Raw genomic sequence first — 27,836 nt, forward strand, 5'->3', positions numbered from 1 at the left:
CAGCTCGATGTCTCCCCACTTCCGCTCAAGTGGTGCATGTGCACTCATGGCATAGTCATCGTCTATCAAAGCTTCCTTCTCTGCCCTTGCTAGCGCTACCTTAGTCTCGGAAGACTCTCCCTTACTCTTCTTCCTTGGACACTGGGTCGCATAATGACCCCGCTCCCCACAGTGGAAGCACTTGATCTTGGAGAGATCCTTCTTCTTTCGCTTCTCCTGCTTTCCCTCAAATGCTAGGGCAATATCTTCCTCCTCCTGCTTCACTTTCATCCCCTTGTTGCTGCTACCCATCTTCGACTGTCGTCTGATCTCTTCTTGGTGAAGAGTAGCCCACATCTCATCCCAAGGTGGAAGTGTCCCTCTGCCCAGTATACTCTGGACAAATACCTCCCAGTCTTCCGAGACTGCATTTAGGGCCTTCCTCACCATCAATTCCTGATCCAGGGTGGCTTCTATAGCAGTCAACTGATCTCTCGTTCAATCCTCCAAGGAAGGTGTCAATCGGTTCTTCGTTCTTCATCTGATACGACCTCAATTGATTCTCTAATAACATTCTTCTCTGGACAGAAGTATGCTGGTACAATTTCTTGAGGACCTCCCACATCTCATACGTCGTTTCCTTCTTGGCAATGTGTGGTACTACATGGTCCTTAACCCCGTCAAGGATGATGCTCTTGGCCCTCGCCATTGCCTCCTCGTACTTGTCGTTATCATTGGGGTCGATTGGGATAGCTATAACCTTTAAGGCGAAGTTCTTGACACGATTTTTGTCAAGTACGAATAAGATTATGGCCTTCCAGACAACGAAGTTTGACGCACCGTCCAATCTATCCTGGTCTCTTACTCTGTGTAGTGCCATGATGCTCTTCTACTTCCCTCCTGGAAGTTCTCGATCTAACTCCCTCTAAGTCTTGATTTCCCTCCTGGAAATCTCATGCCGATGTCGAGATGCCCCCTACTCTGATCGTCTGTGCAACTGCACCATTGATTCAGGTTTCTCAGCTAGAAACCCTCGGTAGCAACTCCCTCCTCTTGGCCTTGCTCTGTCAGGTATTGTTCTGACTACAGTACCTCACCAACTCCACTCTGCAATATTCCCACAGCCTTCTAAACCCCTGCAACCTGAAGGTGAGAGCTCCTAGGCTCTGCGCAATGCTGACACTAGCAACCCGTCCTCCTCAGCCAATTGTGTCAGCCCTCCTAGCTTATGCGTGAGGCTCCCTTTGCCTTCCTTAGCCTCTACTCTGCCTCTTCCTAGCTCACCCTTGATGATGCAGGCACTGCGTTACCCTTCCCTTGCCACTGCTCTGCTAGAAACAGCGACTGTCACCTCGGGGCAGCTATTTTCTGCTGCTATTGCTCCGCTCGGCTAATGTCCTCAGTCTTCCTGTGATCTGCAATCATGCTTTGATACCATGTTGAAGTTTCTAAGTCCACTTAGTTAGAAACCCTCTATGCACTTTACCTGATTTATTCCTACCTACTTGTTTCGTCACTTAACAAGTTATTTACAATGTAAATACTGAAAATAAACACTAGTGCATGCTCAACATATTACAAATCAACAACTGAAGGAAACAGAAACAATCACACCAAATGACACCATTATTTTTGGACCAATGTCCACGGAAAAACCCAATGTGGGAAAACCAGTGCAACTATCTGAGGGTTTTCTTATTAAGCAATATTAGAGTACAATCTAGGTGACGAAATTGGCCTACCCAATAAAGAATTTCCTTGGCAGTAATACCTCTTAGTTTGAGACAAATCTCCAGGTTGAAACCCTAGATAATCCTTCCGGCAGCTCCTCAACTCCAATCTGCCCCAAAAACCCCAGGGCCTGCCTTTCTAGACTGTGTCAACACCTCTCTGCCCAGCGTTGGCCCTGTGTCACCCTGGATGGGTCTGCGTCAGCCTTAGGAAGCCATTTGTCAGCCTTCTGGCCCTCTGCGTCAGCAACACTAGCCTCTCTGAAGCTCTGCACAGCTCCCGACTACCTCTGCGTGGCCCTGCGTGAGCTCTAGCTGCTACTGCGTCACTCTCCCCAGCTACTAAGCTACTCTCCCGGCACTATCTCTGCCTCTCTGTCTCTCTGTACTCAATGCCCCTCAGTTGCAACTCCGATAACTGATTCTATCTCTCTTAGCAAAGCCCGCTCTAGAGAATAGAATGATTGATCACTATGGTGTGTTCTCCAAGTGACCCTCAAGCCTCCTCTTATACTTTTCTTGTTGACATATCAACGACAGGGATTAAGTCCCTAATAAACGACCGAGATTAAGCCCTTAATCAATGGCTAAGATTAGATCTAGCTTGATCCATGTCTTTTGGACCATTCTAACACAGTTTCATATTAATCCACATTAATATTTTAATTTCCCTAAGTTTAGACTTAGGGACTCCATTAAAAATATTAATTATTTTATTATCTCCTGAACTGTTTAGAATCTGCCCAAACCCTTTCTGGGTATTGGAGATCTCATGTGCGCCAACCTCTCCACCAAATCTCGTGACTAGACCACATCCGATGCTACCCCAAATCAACACCCAAATCTATATAGCCCTGCAACTACACTCCACCAACTCGGACATATCGCAGTGAAAAGCCCACTATCCCACAAACATACCTCAACAAATGCTTCACTGCCACCCAATGAACCCTCCTTATTTCCACCATGAACTAGCTAAGTGTATCGATAGCAAAACATGTATCCATCCTAGTATTGACCAAATATATCAATGACCCAATCAATTTCAATGTGGGATCCACCAACTCACTCTAAGAAGCATTAAGCTTCCTCAAGTTGGTAATCGTGGGTGTAGACATCATTGTGTAATCTTCCATCATGAATCCCTTTCAAGATCTCAATTGCGTACTTGCCCTACCATAGGAAAATCTCTCTTGATTCTTGCCACACCTTCAATCTCAAAAATTAGTCCATCAATCCAATATCCTTCATCTCAAACTCTAAAGCAAGGTCCTCATTGCATGTCCCTATGAGCCTCTTTGATCTTGTCAGAAATAGATCATCAACATACATTACCAAGATAAGCAGCTCACCATCAACAAGTACGTAGCAAAAGTTGGAGTCCACCTCACTCTTAGCCAACCCCAATCCAAGTAGGTACCCATCAATCCTAGAGTCACATGCACAAGATGCCTGCTTCAGTCTGTATAAGGCCTTTTCAATCTACATACATGGGACTCCCTCCCATGCATCTCAAATCCCTCAAATTGCTCAATATACACCTCTTCCTCAATTACCCCATTGAGGAAGGCAGTCATCACATCCATTTGACGAAATCCTCCATCCCATCTTTGAGGCAATAGATATAATTTCCCTAACAGATGCATATCCTGCGACGTACAAATTGTTGAATTTCCACCACAACATGTTGGATCAATCAACGAGGCCAAATCAATCATATGCACAGGGTACATCTCCCCAACCACAAACAAGGTCTCTCAGCTCACAGCATAAGGGAGGACTCCCTATCTCAATCGTCAACCATAAACAAGGTCTCTCGGCCCATAGCCTAAGGGAGAGAACTCAAGATCAATGTCCCCAACCAATCCATAGGTCTCTCAGCACACAGCCTAGGGGAAAGATGACAAACTCAATGCCTCGGAACCAACCTCCACAACCAGACTCACTAGTCTCTTAGACCACTGCCTAAGGGAGTGACAATCTTCACGACCAATCCATAGGCCTCTCAACACACAGCGTAAGGAAGATTGTCAATCATATGATGTACAATCGGTGCTCGCTCTCTCTCAAAGAGGGGTTCTCAACAACTCCAAGTTACTCTCTGAAATAAGCAAACTTCATCCGAGACAATGGCTTTGTCAACACATCAGCAACCTATTCATCAGTAGGGACATACTCGAGCCTCACAGCGCCCCTCTGAACAATATTCTGAATGTAATGATATTTGATTTCAATGTGCTTCAACATGTCATGGAACACCGAATTCTCATAAATCTTCGCACAACTTTGATTATCACAATATATAATGGTTGATTCCAACACCTGATTAAACAAACCAAAAAATTGTTTTCAAAGCCACACAGCTTCACAATAGGCTAAATATGTAGCTATATACTCAACTTCAGTTGTACTAAAAGCAACAAAAGTTTGCTTTCTACTAGACCAAGAAATCATAGCGAAGCCCAAGCCAAAACAAAATACAAAATATAGAAGTGCTTTTTCTATCATCAGAGCTTCCATCCCAATCAGCATCAGTGAATCCATGCAATTGCCATTCACCATTAGAGGCATATCTCAAACCATATTCAATTGTACCACGCCAATATCTCAGTGTATGTTTCATTGCAATCCAATGCACATGTTGGGGGTCAACCAAAAATTGGCTCAACGTTTCACAACATAACAAATATTGGGCATGGCGTTCACAAAATACTTCAACGAGCTAATCAATTTGCAATACATATAGAGATCAATCAAATCAAAGTCACAGTCCCATATCTTCTTCAAATTCGTCACCATAGAAGTGTCCATGGACTTGCAATCCGTCATGCCAAACCTTTGAAGGATCTAAATAGTGTATTTTCCTTGGCCAACAAAGATTCCATCAAGCTTTTGCCAAAATTCCAATCCCAAATAATAATGCATGACACCAAGATCCTTCATCTCGAATTCAGAAGCCAGCTCCCTCTTACGCTAGACGATTAGAACTTCAACCCTTGTTAGAAACAAATCATCTACATACAACAGCAACATCAAGGGCTCGCCTTCAACAACTTTGAAGTACAGGTTCAAATCATCATTGCTCTTCTTGAAACCAAGACTTAGTAAATAGCCATCAATATGGAAGTACCATGCACGACAAGCCTACTTCGGCCCATACAAGGCTTTCTTCAATTTGCAAACATGTGTTTCTCTATCATGGACCTCAAAAACTTGAGGTTGCTCAATATAGACTTCCATTGCAATGACTTCATTCAGAAAAGTAGTGTTGACATCCATTTGATGTAACTTCCAACTTGCAACAGAAGCAAGAACAATGATAGATCTAATAGATGCATACCTGGCAATGGGAGCAAACATGTCTTTGTAATCCTCTCCCTCTTTCTGGGAGAATCCTTGAGCCACAAATCTTGCCTTGTACTTTTCAACACTTCCATCAATTGCAAGCTTGATTTAGTAAATACATTTTGAAGACACAATGGACTTCCCTTCAAGGCTCGACATGATTTCCTAAACATCATTCTTCATTATAGATTGATACTCTTCGATCATAAAATCTTTCCAAACTTGATCCTCAGCTACTTCTTCATAGGTGGATGGCTCGGACTCAATAATCCTATTGATTTTTAATGTACCTTGGACAAGTGGTTTCCCATGGGTTCATGCACAGTGGACTCTGGGACCAGGGGCGTGCCTTCTTTTTTGTAGGTTGTGGTTACGATGCTTGTGTTTGGGACTTAGGGCTCTTCAACTCTGGTACTACAAGTGCAATTTCATTCGGTATAGTCAATTCAGAATTGTGTGGTGTGTTTCTCAAGGCAGGAAACACGCTCCCATGGTGGTGCGGCCGATTGTGGTGGTGTTGATTGTATGCCTCGACAACGAGGGCATGCCCGTAGAGGGGGAGCAGACCCATGTGTGGACGAACACCAGCCACTTGGAAAGCCCAGTTCAGAGTCTGAGATCACTGAGAGCCACCACTCCGATGCGAACATAGCCATGTCCCCAGGTGGCTCCCTAGGCCACGTAGAAGCTTCGATCACCTTGGAGTCCATTGCAGCCCAATGGAACAACATCCAACTCAACATTGATACACTGAGGGCGCAGAGATATGATGATAGGAATGAATTGGTTGCTTATATCAATGACCTCCAACATATGCAAAATGAGACCCTGGACGTTGTAGAAGGGCTCCAGCGTCAGCTCCGACGCACAAACAACAATCTCCACACCTTGGAGACTCGAGTGGAACACATAGATTATCATACACACGAATGTGTTGCTTTCTTTGCTGCACCTCTTGCGTTTCCCCCCCAACCTCCCTCCTTAATGTGTATTTCCAAGATATGTATGTTTTCTCTTTTTGTGCCGGCAATAACCAAAGACATCGGCTGTCTTGGCTCCTTTTCAGGCTTCTTACTGTTTAGAGCAAGGCCTATGCTAGCTCTTAAGCTTGTGACACTGTATTTTGGTGCAGTGGTGATGTATTTTGTTGACATTTCTGCTATGATAATATAATGCATGTTTTTTGACCAACAAAAAAAATAGATATAATCAGTCTTCTTTTATCATTCCAATCATTAAGCAGCGAAACATGAAAAACTTCAACCATTCAATTTCATCAATAGAGCAATAGAGATCACAATGAACAGTAGAACAAGGGACAAAAGACAACAAAATTAGGCTCACGGCCAAGGAAAAACCCACGTGGGGAAAACCCAACCAATCTTTCCTTGTGAAAGATAAATTATGTTCATCAATAGTACATTAGAATATTCCAACAAGATTCCAAATCTGACCTTAACATATGGCGAGTCAAAACCAGTCAACGAAGAGAGAGAAAGAGTCAATTCTGGTCAAAATCTGATCTGCTACAAAAGCACCGAATTTCAGTCAACAAACTCCTGAAATCTTTAGTCAAAGCTACTGTTAACCCAAGTCAACGAGACAGAACTGGAGCGAAATTTCGGTCAAAGATGGTCAACATATCGCTGCAATTTTCGGCCACTTTCAATAGTCAAAATCTCAATCAAACAGAAGCAGATTGGCCCAAGTCAACGAAAGTCAAACAGAAGAATGTATGCTGGTAAATGCAGAACAGATAAGTCTCCTTGACTCCTTCAACAGTGTTGCTGTACATCTGCAATTTCAGATCGAATTGAGTAAAATTATGTGTGTCCAAATGAAACCCAACAAGCCTCTATTTCTATATGGTTTTGGCGGCGTCTTTTCTCACATGTGGGGCCAACTTGTCCTCTTTAGGGCCGACTTGGTCAAACTTGATAATTTGAATTTTCTCCATTAATTGCCAATGAAAATACCAACCATAGCTACCTATTTTTCAACACCAATGATGTGGATCTTTGAATGATAAATAATCATGATTCTAGGAGTCAATCTTCAAGTTCTCCACATATGTTAAAATCTTAGCCATATGTCATTGGGGTTGAACAATTTTGTTTTCCCTATTTTCATGATTTCCTTGTGCAACAATATCACCTTTAGGGAACCTCCAATCTAGGTTATATAAGAGACTATCTTCCATGGAATTTTGTAATTATTCCATCTTTTGATCCCTTTCCATTTTTTATTTATTCTTGCAAATGTGTCAAATCAAGCTTCTTCAGACTTCAACACAATGTGACCCATTACATTATACTGGTTCCTAAATAGGGATATATGTTACCCGAAGTCTTCACTTTCAAGTGTCATTTATGAGTTCACTAGAGTTCAGCCAAAGTAAAAAAAATTGTAGAACCCTTTGTTATGTGAGAAAATAAGAATACTCCTCTTTTTCTCTTTAACACAATTTTAGAATCACTCAAAAGAGATATTTCAATAAAAAGTTATGCTAATTTGAAGTTAACATACATTTAAAAACCCTAGTTTATAGATTGTCTTGTTTGTCGACCTTGGTTTTTAAGTATCTATAAAGTTTAGTCACCATTGAATTTGAAATTTTGATCTGTAACGACCTGATATGTCTTCTCTACAACGCCATAAGTTTCACCAAATACAATGTGCCAAAAGAAAGTTATGGTAACTTCTCTTAAAACTTGTTGTTTTTGCCTCTTTCTAGATAGCAAACTTGTAAGGCCTAACAGACATCCAATGTCTCAAATCTACTTCTGAAATTTGGACTCAAATTACTACGATTTGCCTTCTTTCCGCTGGAACTAACTGTTGAATTTTGGTAGCTATGGTCTGTATTCAAATCAGCCCATGGAAGAAAAAGAAGCAGGGAAAATTAAAAATTCAAATATTGCTCAAGTTGGCTCCTCCAGTCCAAGTCTGCCCAGCTAAGAGTCATGCCCCTTTGAGCACCTCAAGTCAACTATAAATACACCTTGGCCTTCCTCATTAGATCAATCAATTCAGATCATATCTACTGCTCGGTTCACTTATGCGAAGAGGAGATTTCTGGGTTTATTCACCTGCAAAGAGGAGAATTTGTTAGGTTTGTTCACATATGTGACGAAGAAGACTTCTGGGCAGAAACAGAGACCTCGTTTTATCTTTTTGCAGTATGGAGAAATCCCGACCAAGACTTTGTTTTATGGTGAGTCAAAGAAACTAAGATCTGTGTTTCAGGAAGGCCAATGTATCTGCTGTTTCAAGGAGGCCGAAGTTCATATTATGCCATTGAAGTTCTGAATTTTTGTTCTGTATTGATGAAAGAGGGTTGAATCCCTAGAAGAAGACTTGTAACCTCAGGACCAAGACCCTGAAAGAAGAATGTTATTCATGGAAGAATGGTTGGTCAAGCCCTAAAAGTTTGTTCATGGGAGGACTGGTCAAGCCCTAGGAATTCCCAGGTTGTTTTATAAAACTCAGATTGAGCCTTTGTTGAATTGAATAATTTCTCCTAAGAAAAGATTGTTGGGTTTTTCCCTAGTTAGGGTTTTCCGAAGGTAAAATTTTGTGTCTCATGTGGTTGGTTGTCTCTTCATGATCATACTGTCATTATTGCATTGTAGTTGAGATTATCTATCTATAATTCCTTAATGAAGAAGGTGACATAAGATGAATAAATTAAGATAGCATTGGAAAGTAATTATCATATTAGAAATTCAAGAAAAATCAATACTAATAGGCTCTCAATTTGGATTTTTCTAGCTTCAAAAATGACAATTTTATCAAAAACATCTATTTGAGACTAGTTTCAAAAGCATCCAATAACCCTAACTTCCACAGCTTACTTGTAAAAGTATAACAAACCAAAAGATCAAAATTTTACAACGAGTTCTTCACTATATCTCCTTAGTGTTTCAAAAAATGTCATTATTCAAAATGTCCTAGAAAAAAAGTTACAACAAAAATACCAAAATGACTCGTTTGATACTAATTTCAGAGCTAATAAAAAACCCTATTTTACATAGCCTATATTTTTTTGATGTATAGCGAATGAAAAATTTGAAACTTTGACTATGGGTACTTCAATGTCTCCTCAAGCTACTAAAAATTTCAGAGTCTAAAACTTTCCTAAAAAAAACTTATAATGAAAATACCAAGATTACCTGTTTGAAGAAGCCAAACACAACTCACGCTCTGAAACTCAATGTTCAACAACAAACGCCAAATAGCATAAAAATAAAGAGAAGTAACTCCACACTTTTACAATTAGATAAAGAATGAATGAGAAGCCTCTTCAAGCGGGCAGCCTTCTTTCACAATATTACAAATGCACAAAATAAGATGCTCACTAAAACTAGATCTCCTTGGTATATATAGGAGACAAAGAGTATAATTACAGATGAAGGGTCCAGCAGACCAATAAGGACAACACTACTATAACAACAAAAATGTAATAGCTCAATATCTAGGGCTTAACATTGGAGCTCTTTGGTTGAGCTATGGATTTCCTTCATTTTCCTTAGCTAGTGTTTTGGAGAGCTATAGTCGTTTGTACTAGCCTTGCGAGAAAAGGCTACGGTATGGACATGAACTTCATCTCAAGCATATTAATGAAGCTTTCAGCTCATAAATAATATAAATGGAAAACTTATATAAATCTCCATTACTGGTGTAGCATTTCTCGCATATTAATGAAGCTTTCAGCTCATAAATAATATAAATGGCAAACTTACTTATATCAATCTCCATTACTGGCAGCATTTCTCCATTCTGCTGCACAATCGATGAGAGTTGCCTTCAAGGATTAACTAGCACCTCCATGATGAGCAAAGTTTTGTTTCAGAATTTAGTGAATCATCTTTGGGTGGGAAATTTAATATTCTATTTAATCTGTGGGGAACCCAAGGAAAGCAATTTAATATTCTAATTAATGGTTGAGTTCGAGTTGGCAACAGCTTAATGGGCAAAGGGGTTCTAAGAGTGACCTAAGGACGAGTATAAGCAGCCAAAGGATAGGCTAGTCACAAGATGTGGAAGTAGACACACTTGTCTGTAGAGGGAAGCCTCCAAGAGGGTCACAGACCTTAGAGAAAAGACGCAGCATCAAGGAGAACAGCACCACACGAAGGATTCTGTTTTAGGAGGCTGAGTGGACTATCCAACAATGGCAAGTAGAAGTCGCAACTAGAAGTGAAGGTCGACGGTCTGAAGTGGAGGGCCACAGGCAGGGCCGCAAGCCCGCCGCCTAGATCATGGGGTTGAGCGCCTATACTTAGGCCATAGTCTATAAGGAAGCAGGCCGAGGTTGTTGGGAATTGGTTCAATGACCTTGACAGAAAGGAAAGGGGCTGCTACAGAGGACATGTAGGGGCTACTAAAGTGGATTTGTATACAGCTGCAACAGTGATTACAGGAGGACTGGTTGCCAAGGACCATGAGCTAAAATACAAGTTCGGTGAATTACAGTTGTATGTGTTAATTGTCTTTTTGGGCAGATGAGAGCCCTAAGGGATAAGGCCTCAGCCCTGGGTTATTGGTCAAAGGATTGACCTGTAGTTTGGCATTGTATTGGAGAGTCTAAAGGGCCATGATCCCTAGTATGGGAGCATATGGTTTTCTTATTAAAGGACTGATAAGGAACAAGATTTGGGCATTAAACTGATGTGTACTATTATTGATCTGATTGTTGTTATATTTCCATTGTGCAATTTGTTTTGAAGTTGGGCACTGTTAGTGTGTTCATGTTACCTAGCTAAGGCATAGACAAGATCTGGGGTGCGTGGATTTCTCACATGGTATCAAAGCTGCTTTAGAGCAGTTGGGTCAGAAGTGTGCACAGGGATCAACTCTAAGAGGGAGTAGAGGGAGTTGAATTTATCTTGTTGAAGGAAAGACAGCTAGTCAAGATGGTTTCTGACTTAGGTTTGAGGATCGGCTGGAAGGGTTTTCCAACTACAATTCACGGAAGGAAGGGATCAAGCTAGTGTTGTTGGACAATGGTATGTGGAATCATGCCGAGACCAAGGTCGCAAAACCAACAGAGGCGGTAGATTTGGCTCCATATAACCTAGTAGAGGCCAAAGCCAAGTTGATCATTCTCGATGGAGTCAAGGATCACTTGATACCTCATCTCGCAAGAAAAAAGACTACATGGGACATGTGGGAAACTCTGAAAGCATTGTTTCAAAACAAGGACAAAAGCCAAAAGATGGTGTTGAGGGAGAAACTCAGGGACATCAAGATGGGAAGTTCAGAGAACGTGACTTCGCATCTCACAAGGATTATGCAAGTTCATGACGAGCTTGCAACTATAGAGGACGATATGGAAGAATCAGAGTTGATGAGAACTGTGATAAAGGGCTTCTCAAATCAGTAGAAGCCACACATCAAAAGAGTCGTCTCGCGAGAGGAACTTCCAGATTAGAACAAGTTGTGAGGTAATTTTATCCAAGAGGAACTTCAGGACAAAGCTTTCGCAAAAGACTGATGAAGAGAACAATTCCCTTGCTAATAAGCTAAATAAGGGCAAAGGGAAGTTCAACAATGGCAACAAGAAGAAGGATTTATAAGCTAAGTGAAATGCTTTGAATGTGAAGAGTATGGTCATTATGCAAGCAAGTGTCCATATAAGAAGAAAAGACGGAAAGAGAAGAGGCCTCAGATGGAAATGGTTGTTGTAGCTACAATGGATGAGGATGATTTCACCAAGAGGTTTGAGGAGGAATTTTCTCTCATATCTCATTTCTACAAGAGCACCATTCGTGAGGGTGCTTGGTTCATAGATAGCAGAGAGTCAAAGGATATGACTAGTTCACAAGAAGTATTTGAGAGCCTAATTGAGTGGGACTCTAAGTTGCATGTGAAGATTGGTGATAAGAGTCAACATGCAATCAAAGGAACAGGGATTATACTATTCAGGATGGAGTCAGGTGGATTGTTGGAAATCCAAGATATACTTTGGGTACCAAAGCTCAGGTGCAGCATGCTTTCAATCTCAGCAATCAAGGCAAAGGGATTTGATGTCATATTCCAAGAAGGAAAAGTGATACTTAAGCCCAGTGGTCCTAACTCTACCCAAGGAGTGGTTCCCGAAGGTAAGGAGAATGGTTTGTACAAGCTAAAATGAAAGCCTACAGACCAAGGGAAAGAAGAAGGTTACATAGACTCGGACACAGTCAAGTTCCAAAGGGAGTTCGCAGATTCAGTGGGAGAATTCGCAACCCCAGAAAAGTTTATCAAAGGAGACTTCTATATCAAGGTGAATCTTAGTTATCTTATTTATGTTCTTTTACTTAGATCTTTTCATCAAACAATATCAAGAAACAGCAACAACAAAAGACGACACAGATGTAGGCTCTAAGCTAGGGCAAAAACCCTCCAAGGGGAAAATCCAGAAACTCTTCTCTTCTTAGAATCTGCTTCAAATGAGATACAAAGACCCAATCCCTAGACCAAGTCCTCCTCCTAGTATCAAGTCAACCCTTCCTCAAGTCCTTCTTGAATCTGCACCAAACTGCTACACACTGCAACTTCGACCTACCAGCGACAACACTGCTACTCGATCTACAACTTCGTCCTACAATTTTGGCCTTCTAGCTCAGGAAGAAACCCTAACTCGACCTCCTTCTAGGGCCTACCAAGTGCAAGACAGCTCTTCCTAAGGTCAGCGAAGTATAGATAAAGATTCCTTCCTCCCAGCTAGAAGATGTTGCACTTTGTCTTATTGCAATTCGGTTTTGCAACTTCAACCTCTTCTTGCAGCCCAGAAACCCTAGATTTCCGCATGTGTGAGAGATATAGCCCAAAAACCAAGAAAATATGTCCTCCTTCTTGACCTTTCTTGAGATATCGAACTTGTGAGTTGTCTCCAAATAAAGTTGAACTGCTCTTTATATAGCCTTCTCAAGGGGTTGAATTCCCTCCTTTAGGCCGACTTGAGGATCCCAGGGCCAACTTGTACTCTTGGAGATTACAGGACTTTCTAGACTCAAAGTAATTCTCTTATACAATTACAAATTTCCCGGAAGAGTCTTATAAAAATGTTGACTCCTTTGACTCATGACAATAAATCTTAAGACCTAACAAACCCTAGAAGCACGAAGAACAGGCTTTTACATAAAAATCCATCAATAATGAGCATGAAACTCATGTTTTAATAATAATAATTTTTCTTTTATTTTTCTTGTTTGTTACATAGGATAGATATTGAAATGAGTACAACAATTATGAACACCGAAACTAGTTACATTTCTCAACACTCCCTCTTAACTAGGGAGGTATTCATAATTGTACAACCAATACAACATCATATCTCAAATTGAAGAGTTCTCAAGAAGAGTCGGATTGATAAGCCATGTTGTAAGCATCATCATGATGACCAACAATGTCCCTGAGGCCTAACTAGACAAGTTCTTTAATCAAGAGCATTATGTTGGGAGGCTTTATGTGTGATACCACACTACCTCTCCAAGGTACATACCCCATCTAGATGTCCACAACGTATTTCCTTTTAGGACTATTCTTATCTTGGATCTCCATACCTGAGTCCTCAAAGAATACCAGTCCCTCTTCGAGCAGACTTCTTTTGGATTCCTATCCCATCCTCAAAGAGTGTTGGTACAAAGAGTGTTGGTACCATTCCTTTCTTGGATGTTATATCCTCAAGGAAACCACAAATGCTTATCCAATCCTCTGTCATTCTCTCTTCATCACCTAAAAAGGAGAATGCTCCAACATCACTTCCTCTCAACCAAAGAGTACATCCCTATTCTCCCTTCATCTTGAGACTAGAACCTTGCTCCTTATTCACGAAGACTCCTTCTGCTCCCTCTCAAACTAGAGGAAATTACTTCCTTACAGATTTCACAAGCCTTACTGCTTGTCTTCATGAGAGTATCAACTACTTGATCTTCATAGCCATGTGGCTCCCTCTTTCTTTTGCATCACTTGTTTTCTTCCGAGGTATCATGGATCCATTTCCACTCTTTCGTTCTTGTGACAGGATCTCGGTCATCTTACTTGCTCATCACTTTCTTCTTCAATCATGAATGTAGTGCATTGAGCCTTCCCACTCTTCAATCTGATCATGAAAGTGATCTTCCTTGACCTTCAGGTTATCTTCTTGTACAACTACCCTTTCACTCCCAAGATGGATTCATCTTGACTTTACAATTGCAAGGTACCAGACATTGAGCTCTCAACTATCATCACGTATTCTTGCAATATTCTTTTCCCGGTAGCCAATAATGTTAACCAGATAACCAAACCATAAATGAAATAGACTTACCTCACCATGGTGAGCTTCTCATACCATCAACATCCACATTGACCATCTCCACTTGTTTACTTCATGCATCAAAGTGCCCAAGGATTGAACTTGATTACCAAGTTACAACTTTTCTTCTGAAGATTATACTTGGATGTTTAATTATCATATTACATATTCTAGAGATAGTCCTAATATTCTATACATTCTTAAGTCAGAGACATTCTATTCTTTTCCAGCATCGTTAGTACTTAAGCATATCTTTATAATCAACTTCATTTCATAAGATTCTTGCACATATGAATCTTATCTAAAGTTTACTTTTCAACATACATTCCTCTGCTTTCATCCAATCATCTAGATATCCATATATCTCACAAAAAGTGTGTATCTTGACCCATTGCAATACTTCATCCATTTTTGCCAGTATCCTTCCACATTTCATAGAATACATACTATTCTTGTCATGATACTGTTTCCAAGGACTTTCCAAAATGATGGACCTTCCCAGATCACTATGATTCATTTTAGCAAGATGACAACTTCTAACATAATGCTATATAGTATCTTGGATGAACAATATGCAAAATGGTCTAACATTATATCCTAGATGATTTCTACTAAGCAGCTTAAGCATGTAAATTCCAGACATGCTACTATCATATGTTTCTATCCTATGATGCTTATGCAAAACATATTATCTTAAAAGAAAAGGAACCGAGAATTCAATGAACCTTCTTTCAGTAGTAGAGATCCTTCACTTCTTCCTTCTTTGCCTTCTTCTCAGGTTCTCCCATTGCTTCGGCTACATGAGCTTCACTTCTATCCTTTCTCTTATTGTTCTGTTGATTTGGACAATCCCTCTTGTAGTGTCCAAACTCACTGCACTTGAAGCATTGCACCTTTGACATATCTTTCTTCTTGGACTTTCCAACCTTTCTTCATCTTCTTGACTCGAGCTAGAAAGGCTTGAGACTACTCATCTGATCCAATGTCATCCTTGACCTTGACCCTTGATTCTTCCAGTATGCATTGTGCCCACAATTCATCGAAGGGAATCGAATACTTCTTGGAGTAGATACTTGTTGCAAAGTTGCTCCATTCTAGTGGCAATGCATTTATAACACATATGGTCACCTCTGAATCAGTGATTGGTACCCCAAGTCCTTGTAAATGGTCTCTTAGTTGAGAGACTCCCATGAGGAAGGATGCCATATCCTCATCTTTTAATTTCTTCATTCTATATAGCTTATTATGCAAAGACATTTTCTAACCTGTTGTACTTACAAAATACAAATTCACTAGCTTGTCATACATTGCCTTGGAAGTCTTTAAATTTGCCGCAAATGGAACTGGAGAATCATTAATTGATTCAATTATGATCCTTTGTGGCCTCACTTCCCCTTTCTTGTACTTTGCTAGTTCTTGTGCCCTTTCTTTGCTAGTTTTAGTAATTTGCCCAGTGACATATTCCACACTTCTTGTTATGTTAGTATCAAGTCAATCCTCTTCTTCCATTCCAGATAATTTGATGCCTCGATGAGTTTACTACTCTCCTTGCAGAAATAACTTACATGACTTGAAGATTCAGCCATTATGAAATAGTGTGATACTTACTTGAATACCACGATTCTTCTTGATGATGATATCTCCATCCTTCTTGATGTCTTCAAGATCCTTGAGGAGATTTCCTTCAAGGATGTTTCCTAGAACAGCTTCCAAGATTGATGCAACCAAGTAGACTTCTTCTTGCAAGATCGACACCCTTCTTGCGAGATTCTTGTTCTTCTTTAATGTCAAAACCCTTCAAGAGACAATCTTCTTCTTTTAGGCTTTGAGAGTTTTCTATCCCTTGGTCAACAGTTCTTTCTAGTGTCCTTCCGACTACCTTCCTTGCTCACCTTAGCTCTGAAACCATGTTAGAAAATGTAAAGTGGCAACTTATTAAACTTATTTTCTTTGACCTTGATACTTGTTTGTGAATCTTAGTTATCTTCTTTATTTTCTTTTAGTTAATCTTTTCATCAAACAATATCAAGACACAGCAACAACAAAAGAGGACACAGATGTAAGCTCTCAACCAACGCAAAATCCCTCCACAAGGGGAAACCCAAAAACTCTTATCTTCTTAGAATCTACTTCAAATGAGATACAAAGACCCAATCCCTAGACCAAGTCCTTCTTCTAGTACCAAGTCAACCCTTCCTCAAGTCCTTGAATCTGCACCAAACTGCTACACACTGCAAATTCGACCTGCCAGCGACAGCACTACGACTTGACTTGCAACTTTGTCCAGCAATTTCGACCTTGTAGCTCTTGAATTCCCTCCTTTAGGCCGACTTGAGGATCGCAGGGCCAGCGCGTACTCTTCGAGATTCCAGGACTTTCTAGGCTCAAAATAATAATTCTTTTTACAATTACAAATTCCCTGGAAGGGTCTTAGAAACATGATGTTGACTCCTTTAACTCATGACAATAAATCCTAAGACCTAACAAACCCTAGAAGCACGAAGAACATGCTTTTACCTAAAAGACCATCAATAATGAGCATGAAATTTCTACATCAAGTATCATGTGGATTTTGAAGATAAGAAAATAGCAGACTCGTAAAAACATGCCCCCTTATTAAATATACCCCACAATCAGCTCATCAAGTTAGCTTCAGTACTCAACATCGAGGAGTTGATCATACCATGACTCGCATAAATTTCATAGACAGGAGTGCATCACTGAAATTTTTCCCTCTTCGGGGGTTTGTAGACCCCAATTGTTATGGGATCCCCACACAGGAGATCCCAACTTCCTCCCTTATAGCCCAATTGGCTTCCTAGAGTATCAGGCTCAGTATCAATGACTTCAACTTTCTGCTCATGATTTGGTTGGCATGCTTTCTCCAGTTTCATCTCTCTATCTGTATCTTGCACTGCAGGGCAGCTTTACTGCACTGTCAAGACTTTACCCAGTCTAGGTTTAACACCACTATTGTCTATCATCATGTCATTTGTTTTTTTCTCTTTTATGCACGAAAGTCATAACTTGCTCCCTTTATCTTCCTCTCCACGGCAGCTTTACTGCACTGTCGAGAAATTACTCAGTCTAGGTTTTACCCTGCTATTATCTGTTATCATATCATTAGCTTTTTATCTTATATAGAGCATCAGTCATAGGCACTTTTTTACGTATCTTTTTTGCTATTGTTACCTGTTGTAGTTTCAAGTTCTAATAACATGTTTTAATCATTAGTGAAAAATAATTTACTTTGGTTTTAGGTAGTCATATCATTTACTCTGCATCTTGCTCTACTAGTCCTAAGACATCTTGACCTAACTGATTAAAAAAGTGTGATAGTCACCCTTGCACACAAGAGGCTACCCCATGAAATTCTCGTCCTAAGTCATAAGCATAAATGTGTATAAAGATATATGCAGCAAATCGAAAATGTGATCACCTAATCGCTGTCCAACCTCTCCATATATACCCCTAGCATTAAGGCTAAAGCTTTCACCAGGAACACTGAAGACATTAACAAAGTTTGAAAATTTTAGTTGCCCTTATATAATAGTTTACCCCATGACATCCTATCCCTAAGCATAAATGTGTATACACACATATATGCAACAAATTGAAAACATAATCACCTAATCATTGTCCAAACTCCATAAATATCTCAAGCATTAAAACTAATGACTTCAATGAGAACATTTAAAATTATGAGAACACTGAAGTGAGGGACAAGAACAAACCCTATTGGGATCCGATGCATCAAGATACAGAAGTTGAGCAACAATGAGATTTGCCATGTCATCATCCACAGCTCCACCACAACGAATTATTCTCTGGAAGTAAATTTTCAAGGCTTAATAATTTTGATCATCAATTTGTGATCCATATTTCTGAACTTCTTTAAACCAAGAACTACTAAACACAAAAATACACAATGCAAGCAAAGATCATAAAAACAGAAGAATACAAGAGATAAGAATTTTACATGTTGAAAAAGCTGGGTAATAACACTCTGGAAACGTTCCTGCATCATAGGAGGAGGACCTTGCCCCCCTTGCGCATAAGTGCCACAATATAATGAAGAAGGTACCTCCAGATCATTCCTGCTTTCAGTTGCATCTATTAAATTTGAATGATTGTCACAGTTCAAAATACTTTTTGGCCATGATTCTCTATGAAAATAGTGGCAGAAGCACAATATCATTATAACATTAATAAGTAGAAGTGGTCCAACCTTATTGACCATATACCACTAGACACAGTGGACTCTGGAGACCAAAAACCTTCTGATTGTATGCTGGAGGAGGAAGAATAGTAGTTGTTCGTAGCATTGCAAACTGATCTAAGTTTTCTGCAGTGACTGTCATATAACAAATCTTAAAAGTGACAAAGAAAGAAGCAGTAAACAAGAAGTCATACATTTTACTTGACAATGCTATCTTGTTAAGTCACAAACTTAGATCTACAACTCCAACTGAACCCAAAAATAGTTGCAGGGATAGAGCCTTACAACTACAAATAAAATTTGAAAGTAAACATGGCAAAAGAAAGTGAAGGGCCTCACTGAAAAATAAAAGTATAAAATGGTTATATTTTATTTGGTTTTACCAGCTGTACTTTATGATCCTAATATGTAATGAGACAAAAATATTAATAGAGATCAAAAGAAACAAGCAAACAAATCTCTGTAGTTTAACAGCCAAATCTACAACTCCAAACCTACAAAATAATTGATAAAAATCCTCACAAAGTATGGATGGTAATGAACGCATTGGATCAACAACACGGGAGCAATAATAATTTTGGGCTACCCGATTGATGCAGATCAAGGTTCTCTTTTTCGATGTAAATCCACTTGTATAATTACGGCGTGCATCATGTGCATGAAGAGAAATTTCAAATACATATTGTTGCCAACTGCCACTGATTGCCAAAATGAAACTCACACTAATCATTTTGAGCAATTTGAAAATTTTGTGCTGATTTTCTTGGGCTGATTTGGAGAAGTTTTTAGATGAGTTCCTTGGGTTAATGTGTTGAATGGAGTTAGAGGAAGGGTTCAGCCAAGTTTAGAGGTGCACTAAACTTAGCAGGGGGGCCCACAGGTGGACGAAGGCACAGTTTCACACTTTATCTCATTATTTGATTTGGGAAAACTTATTTTTCCCATATTCAAAAATTGAAGTGATCTCAACCATCCATCAATATCTAATCTCAGCCCTTCATGGAAGGGGTGGGACCAGGTCAACTTCATAGGGCGAAAGGGCACAGACTTGGCTCATTATGCACCAGACAACTTGTGTGTTCAGTTCAGCACCTAGGGTTTACAGTTCAGCGCGGCTAGGGCAAGAAAGGGAGGCCAAACAACATCAGAACCTTCCAGCTAGCATTCATCTTCAGCCAGGCCAATTCCAGCAGTGCATAGGGGTCGTATTCAGGCCATAAAGACTTGTATGATTTCTGTACAGTGTGCATGCAGTGAGGTCGAGAGGGAAAAGAGTGCAGATCAATTTGTGTAGAGGGATCTGCAGAGTGAAGGGATGTCTTCCCTCCTCTTTGAAATCATTTTCTGAATATTGTAAATCGTTGAAGCATAATAAGAACACACAAGTTTGCAGGTTTTCCACGGAGTTGGGGTTTCCAGTGTAAATTTTTGGTGTATTGATTTTTTTGTGGTGTACTTGTCTTCAGTTTTTCCGCTGTGCATGCAAGTTAGGAAACTCAGCATAACATTGGATTTAAGTTAAAGTTTCAGTTTCAGTTGCTTTGCTTTAGATATTCAGTGTTTAGGTTATGGGTTTCAAGAAAAACTAGCATGGTAGCAGAGTTGATCTCTGATTGAAGACCAGAAAAACATGTTTATTTCCTCAGGAGCAGGTTAAAGGCAGAGAAGGCACGGTTTATCAGTGAGAACCTGCACAAGGGTTTCAGAAAGAGCTCCGCACAAGGGTCTTTTTTCTCCAACAGCTCTGTACTAGGGTCTATCATCAGATCGAACAACAGTATGGCATATTTGGGGCTGGGATTTGAGGACTGCCTTGATGGGACCTCAAATTTTTGTTCTTGGAGAGAGGGGATTGTAGTGTTGGATAAAGGAGTTTGGGAGTTTCTGGACAGTCCCCCAGCCCAACCAACAGACCCTCAAGAGCTAGCTCGGAACAATAAGAAATACGAAAAGTCCAGAAGAATTATCCTTGAAGGAGTCAAGGATCCTATCATACCTCATATGTCCAGTAAGAAGACAGCTCCGGCTATGTGGGCAGCTATCATAGGGCTGTACCAGGGTTCAAGTGAGGCCAGGAAGCTGGTACTCAGAGACAAACTCAAAAACATTGGGATGGCGAAGTGACAAGTCTAAGTCTGTGGTCTCATATCTCACCAGATTAACCTAAGTGAGGAATGAGCTAGCTGTATTTGGGAGACAGTCTCAAACATAGACCTTGTCAGTTTTGCAGTGTTGGGCTTTTCCAAGTCATGGTAAAACTTCACTAATATAGTGAGTGCCAAAGAGAAGCTTCTACATTGGGAGTGGCTATGGAGTGATTGGGCATCCAAGAGGAGATTCGAAAGCAGACTAGATCTGAGTCTCATGTCAAAACTAAGGAAGAGAGCTGGCAAAGGGAGCAAGGCCAAGGGCAAGAAACGCGCAGGAGGGGTCAAGTCCAGATTCAAGGGTGAGAAGAAGAAGAAACATCTCAGCAAGATAAAATGCTTCTCTTGTCATTAGTTTGGGCGCTACTCTACAAAGTGTCCAACTAGGAAGAAAGGGTCCAAGAAGGACCAAGTGGCAACGTCAACAAAGGTGGAGGAGTTCACATCCCACTTTGCAAGGGAGTACTCTATCATAGCTTGCATGGCAAGCTCAGTGGCTAGCAGTGTGCGGTATGTTGACAGTGGAGCCTCCTGTCACATGACCAGGAACAACGAGTATTTCGGCTAGTTGACTGAAAGGACATGCAGTTTACATAGAATTAGGAGAAGATGGCAGGTACCTAGCCAAGGGCGTGGGTACAAACCGTACAGTGAAGTTTGAGAGGGATTTCGGGAACCCTCTCTACCTCAAAGATGTCCTCTACGTTCTAGGGTTGAAGAAAAACCTTGTTCTGGTCTCAACCTTGGAGAACAAGGGTTATGAGGTTATCCCTTCCAACTCCAGAGCAGCTAAGTGTTGATTGTTGGTGATCTTCTTATCTGATAATTACTTCTTACGATTTCTTCCATCAATCTTTTTCATTTGCATTCATCATAAAGCAATTACACATAAGATCTCAACAGTAGAAACATAAATGACAATAGAGATAGCCAAGCACAAGAGACAAGCATTTACCCAAAGAAAACCCACATGGGGGGAAAATTCAGCAACCTTTTCCTTAGAGAAATTATCAAGTTCAACAGAGATACATCAGTCAAATACAAGATCAAACAAACCAACAATGTAGCTAGGTCAAACCTAGTCATGCTTTGTTGAAGAATCTAGGGCAATTAGTATTAGTAGGATTCTTCTAGACTTGATAACAATTTGTGAAGTGCTTTTACAATTTATCTTAGCTTGATCTTCTTCTTATTATTAGTGTGTGTGTTTGCTTCATCAAACTGCTACTGAAACAAAGAGACAAGAACACAAGATAAAGCCTCTCCCTCTTGGAGAGGAAAACAAGCACAAAATTCTTCTTATAGAGATTCTAATTGACGAATACCAAGACCTTGACCCTTGACATACTATGCCACTCCAAGACCAAGACACCAATCCTCTTTGAAGTCACTATTGAGATTATCATCATAGTTGTACCAAAATTGCTTCTTCATCTAGATCATTGTTGCATCATGAGCGCTCCTTCATTTAGATCACTGCTACACTTACTGAGAACATCATCGCTGCATTTCCATAGAGATCTTCACTGTATCTACAAGGTCATCATATCGTTCTTCATTATGACCTTATCTTCGAAGAATTTATGATCATGACTATGTAAAATATGTTGATAGAGAATTGCACTAAAACAATTTGTATGCTGAGATAGTGTATGTCTTTGTGAGAATTGTTCATAAGGGATGTCGAGATTATGGTTGTATTCTGAAACAGAGATCTGAGACTTTCTTCCTTTCACCCATGCCACGACTTATACTTTTGTGGTATACATCTGTAATTGCTTCACTATTTGTTATCCTAACTGTGATGATCCCATCCTGTAACCATCCAACAGTCATGGTGAATTCGAGTCTCTATCCTTATCTGAGCTTGTAGATGAGTCTGAATTGATACCTTCCTGTAATGTGGATTCTAGTCCTTGTTCTTCACCAAATCATCTCAGAAAATGCAAGTTTTGTACTTCATTTTTGTGTTGACCCTAACTGGGTATATATAGTGGTTATGCCTCCATTTTTTAGCCGACTTGAACAAGTGAAGCATTGTGTCATTTATATGAGCTGACATGTCATCTTTTAGTTGTTTAATTCATTTTTGTAGGCCGGCATGATGTTCTCTTCATCGTTTTTCTTGTAGTCTTCTTTGTTGAAGAATGGTGCTTGTCTTGGAGGGCTTCTTGACACTAGGTTGACCCATGTACCTTACATAAATGCTTATAAAGAGCTCTTTAACATAATCTTGACTCTTTGCCTTTCCTAGACCTATGGAATGAGCAAGAAACTCATTCATATAATTTTATAAAAATAATATTTCTTTTTCTTAACAAGCACAAAGATCGAAATTACATTGACAAATACCGAACCTAGTTACACTTTTCTTCAACATGCTTCACTCAAGTCAAGTCAACAATCTTCTCCACAAACTTGTTTTGATCTGCTGCCTTTCCTTGGAGATTCAGTCCTGCAACCTAGCCTCAGAAGAATTTGGTCCTGCAACTTCCTTGCCTTTGAAGTTCGATGTTGCAACTTTGTAGCAGCTCAGCCCTATTGTTTCACACGTGCGAAGAGCAACACAAGATGATATCATACGAAGGAAGACAAATAAGAGAAAGAGATCATCAAGCTATTCATTCTTCTAGCCTACTTCGCTAGAATGAACAAAAAATCTTCTTAAGTGTGATCTGAATTGTGCTTTTTGAGGAGGTCAAATGACACACACATATATACAGTCATCTTTTGATGTCAAATGGGTGCCTCTTTACAGGGGCCAACTCCACTAGAGGGGAGCCTACTTGATTTTTTTTGGAGCCAAAATTTCAATTTCAAAAATTCAAATTTTCTCTTTTCAAAAGGTCATGAAGAACATGCCTCAATATTTTTCTTTTTGACGGAATAGCATGAAGAACATGTTTTACATTATTTACAAATACATCAAGAATAAAATATTAATTATCAAGACCGACCATAGCTACAAAATTCAACACTAAGTAGATTGGAGTTATGGTGAAGAACCTCTACAAGCTTTAGTTTGAGACAGTAGCAGCCTTGAGAAGCAGAGGAGTTAGTGAGCAAAGTCGTGACCTTGGGGAGCTTTGGCATAGGCATACGGGTCACTTACACCAAGCAGCATTGGAGATTCTCAGGCAAACTGCCACAAGGTTGCCATAGTACAGCATAGACAAGCATGACATGTGCAAAGGTTTCACACTTAGCAAGTATGCCAAGACATCCTTCTCCAATAGCGACGACAAGACCAAGAACATCTTGGAGCCAGCTCATTCAGATGTTTGTGGACCATTTTCCTCTCCATCCTTTATGGGATATAGACATTATGTTACCTTTATTGATGACCACTCGAGAAAGACTTGGATCTTTTTCATGAAGAAGAAAGATGAAGTCTTCTCGAAGTTCGTGGAGTTCAAAGCCTTGGTGGAGAACAAAACCAGTAGAAAGATCAAGGCACTGAGGTTCGATAATAGTGGGGAGTGTATGCCCAACGCTTTCAAGGACTTGTGTGCGAAGGAGGGAATTAGGAGGGAGCTCACCGCACCTTATAATCATCAACAAAATGGGGTGGTTGAGCGCAAGAACCGAAGCATTGTTGGAGTGTTTACGGCCATGTTGCATGAACAGGGGCTGCCAATGTTTCATTGGGCAGAGGCATGCAACATTGCAACCTTTTGCAGAACACGAGCCCATATAGGGTACTAGGCAGAGTCATACTAAAGAAGGCTTTCATAGGCAAGAAGCTTGATGTGTCTCGCTTTTGGATTTTTGGCAGTCTTGTTTGTTGCCATGTGCCTTCTAATAACCAGATGAAGTTGGAGACCACAACAGAGAAGGTCATTTTTGTAGGCTACAGTGATACATCTAAGGCATATGAAGGAAAGACAATGATCAGGCGTGATGTGCATTTTGAGGAGGAAAGGGCTCTCAGGAAGTCCTTGGAGCATAAGCAGTGTGCAACACAGAAGGAGCAGCAGTATCCCAAGCAGGAGGCTCAGCCAGCTCCTCAGACTTCATCACAGCCAATTATTGGGCAAGCCAAGTAGCACGCAGATGAGGAGATAGCGCAGGAATGGGAGGAGAGAATAGAGCGAGTGGGGCCCACTCAACCAATGACTCCTAGTTCAAGGAGAGGATGTTCCAAGTGGGCAGATCAGTTGATCAGGGAGGCGCAAGAAAGAGTTCGAGCCCCAAGCTCCACATTCAGACAAAGTAAAAGTGAGAGATACACAAGGTACATGGCACTAATCACTGAGTTGATACACTCATAGCCTTCTTGTTACATGGAGGCAGCCTCTCAACAAGTATGGTGAGCTGCCATGGTGGAGTATTCCTTCATCATGATGAATGACATTTGGGAAATAGTCTAAAGACCAGTTGGAAATCAATGGTTGGTTCACGTTGGGTATATAAGATCAAACACAAAGTTGATGGGAGTGTGGAGAAGTGCAAGACTAGATTTGTGGCCAAAAAGTTCTCTTAGGTTGAGGGGATAGACTACGATGAGGCATTTTCACCCATAGCCTGATACTCATCCATTAGGACCATATCGACGATTGCAGCTTAGATGCAGTGGAAGATCCACCAAATGGATGTAAAAATTGTCTTTCTTAACGGAGTTGTTGAGTAGCCTGAGGAGTTTGATACTTTCAGTAGAGACACACATGTTTGCAAGCTAAAGAGAGCTCCTTATGGGCTCAAGGAGGCATCGAGGGCACGAGATGCCCAAATAGAAAGCTACGTTCTAGGATTGGGCTTAGAGTGAGGCAGATCCCAACTTGTACTCCATTGTGGTTGTGGATCTTCCACTCATTCTAGTGTTGTACATGGATTGATACTGACAGGAGCAGATAGCCTGATCCAAGATTGCAAGAAGGATCTTGCAACGGAGTTTGAGATGGAGGACTTGTTGCCACACAATCTAGCAAGAGTCCTAGGAAGGGAACAAAAGGGACAACTACTAGACCACATGACAACAATGGGGCAAAGACCCACTGTCACCTTAGTCAATGTACCCTTCTCTTGATGGGCTTTCACCAATGGGAGGAGTCCCAATATGGAGGAAATCACTTGTAATGATGGGATCAATGATAAGGTATGAAGTGACTCCCAAGGCCTAATAAGGGAGAGACTCAATTAGGGCTCAAATCTTCAAGAGAAGTTACGGGCTCTCCAAGAAAGACCTAGGAGGAGGATATAGACCTAAGGTTAGAGACATCCAATGATGATGAGTATGCCTAAGGTCAGGTCTTCCAATGTGATATAGGACCTCTCAAGTAGCTTCGCAAGATAATTAGACACCTTTAATAAGCTTTCACTATCCTTGAGAGACCTAATTGGGGATTACGCAAACCCTAGGCTTTAGGATATATGTGGTAGGAAAATCCTCAAAGGTCCTTCTATGTCAAGGTAAGACAGAAGAAAGGGTCTCTTATAGTTTATTCCAATGAATACTAAGCTCATATGACCCTCAAGAAAGCCACCAATCCAATATACTCAAGCTAGGTCACCTTTCTAGCGCACACCTAAGGCATCAAATTTATGGAGAATTCACCATGGGAACTCAACCAAATTTTAAGATCCTCTAAAGAAACACTAAGGAAGAGTCTTATCCAAACGGTTTCCTAAAATTCTCTCTCTAATGCAATTCACAGGATGCCCTAGCTAGAAGCCTAAAAGAGGGGTCAGAGATTTAGAAGAGAGAAGAAAGAAGAAATTCGTGGATGGAGGTTAAAGATGACCATTAAAGGATATGGTTAGTGCCTAGACCATTGGGTATATGGAGTCATAAATGCTTTAGATGAGCTAATTAGGTCCTTAAGGAGGCCAAAAGTAGAAGCCCTAACTTCCACTTTCAACAATGACCCTCTTCAAGCAAAGTCAATGGAGTTTCATGGACAAATTACAAAAAAAATCCACTAAGAATGTTCATTTCATATTATCAATGAGTAACACATGCAAAATTTCCCAAGATCACAATTTCGAGCCATATTCATTGAATAAGGGCACAAATCTTCACCATAAGAACAAATTCACATGAAGTTATTCAACAAAAAGAAGCACTTACTAGACAATATGAAGTATATCCATCCATTAAACCATGAAAAAGAGGCTCCAAAACGATGCAAAACCAACTATAAATGTCAAAGTGCATCTATAAACATACAACACAATCCCAAATTGCAGGTCAAAATTCTTTTTGTAGTGCGAAGTTCGAACATCCCAAGTCATGATGCTCTCTCACAATGAAAGAGAGTTTTATTTATATGAGACCCTTCCTAATTCGAACTAGCCTAATTAGCCCCAACAATAATAAAATAATGTGCCCACCAAAAAGCTCATAAAGTTATGAACAAGCCATCCATAAGTGAGACGAAATGATGAAATCGTGTTGTAGAAGGGTCGTTGGAAGGCCGAGTTGAGTCCTCAAGGTGCCATAATGAGGGAGAGGGCTCCATGAATGATGGACAAGGGGTTGGCCCCTTAATCTCTATGCACATGATCATGTGGTGCTCCAAAGTGGCCCTGTGGCACAAGTAATGGCCTCATGGGTCTCATGATGAAAAATAAGCCTATAGACTGCTCCAAATGAGGGCACAGAACATGGTCTTTTCCCTCCTATGTCTCAAGGATGAGACAAACCTCCTTTGGGCTTCGGATCAACTACCAAACCCTATATATACTGCAAAGACAGCTAGGGGCACTTCTAGTCCAAGTGCATCATCTCACATATAATGTGGGGCAATGAACAAGTTGTTGAAGGTGTTGAGGGCGCCCATAAGATGAGACAATGTTATATCACATGACGGAGTCCCATGGCTCTCAATACCAAACCCTATATACTGCTAAGACAGCTAGGGGCGCTACTAGTCCAAGTGCATTATCTCGCATATAATGTGGGGCAATGAACAAGTTGTTGAAGGTGCTGAGGGTGCCCATAAGATGAGACAATGTTATGTCACATGGCCGAGTCCCATGGCTCTCAATGCATCCCCTACAAGTGTCAATAGGATCCTCTAGTGGGCTTAAGCCCTAGTTAAGTTGCCCATCCCCTAATGAAACCACTTGCCAATTATGCATAAGATCCAATTTGTCTCCTTACCCTTACGTATAATAATTCATTACTGCATCTA

General features: G+C 40.5%; 1 protein-coding gene across 2 annotated transcripts in view; it reads right to left on the reverse strand.

The window, feature by feature from the left end:
- CLPP5 (nuclear encoded CLP protease 5) overlaps positions 1-27,836 on the reverse strand; it is a 112,079-nt gene that overhangs the window by 35,913 nt on the left and 48,330 nt on the right. Inside the window, exons 2-4 of one of the 2 annotated variants that reach the window (XM_089439960.1) lie at positions 18,566-18,682; positions 18,317-18,434; positions 18,072-18,164 (exon numbers count right to left, since the gene is read on the reverse strand). In XM_089439960.1, coding sequence (XP_089296086.1) covers positions 18,072-18,164; positions 18,317-18,434; positions 18,566-18,682 — 328 coding nt within the window. Of the gene's footprint in view, positions 1-18,071; positions 18,165-18,316; positions 18,435-18,565; positions 18,692-27,836 lie in introns of both variants that reach the window. The other variant, XM_089439959.1, reaches the window with a different exon arrangement.

The sequence above is a fragment of the Pinus tabuliformis genome, chromosome 9 (assembly GCF_031772625.1).
Source record: "Pinus tabuliformis cultivar Carrire ecotype Pingquan chromosome 9, CPIR1, whole genome shotgun sequence".
NCBI classification, from domain to species: Eukaryota; Viridiplantae; Streptophyta; class Pinopsida; order Pinales; family Pinaceae; genus Pinus; species Pinus tabuliformis.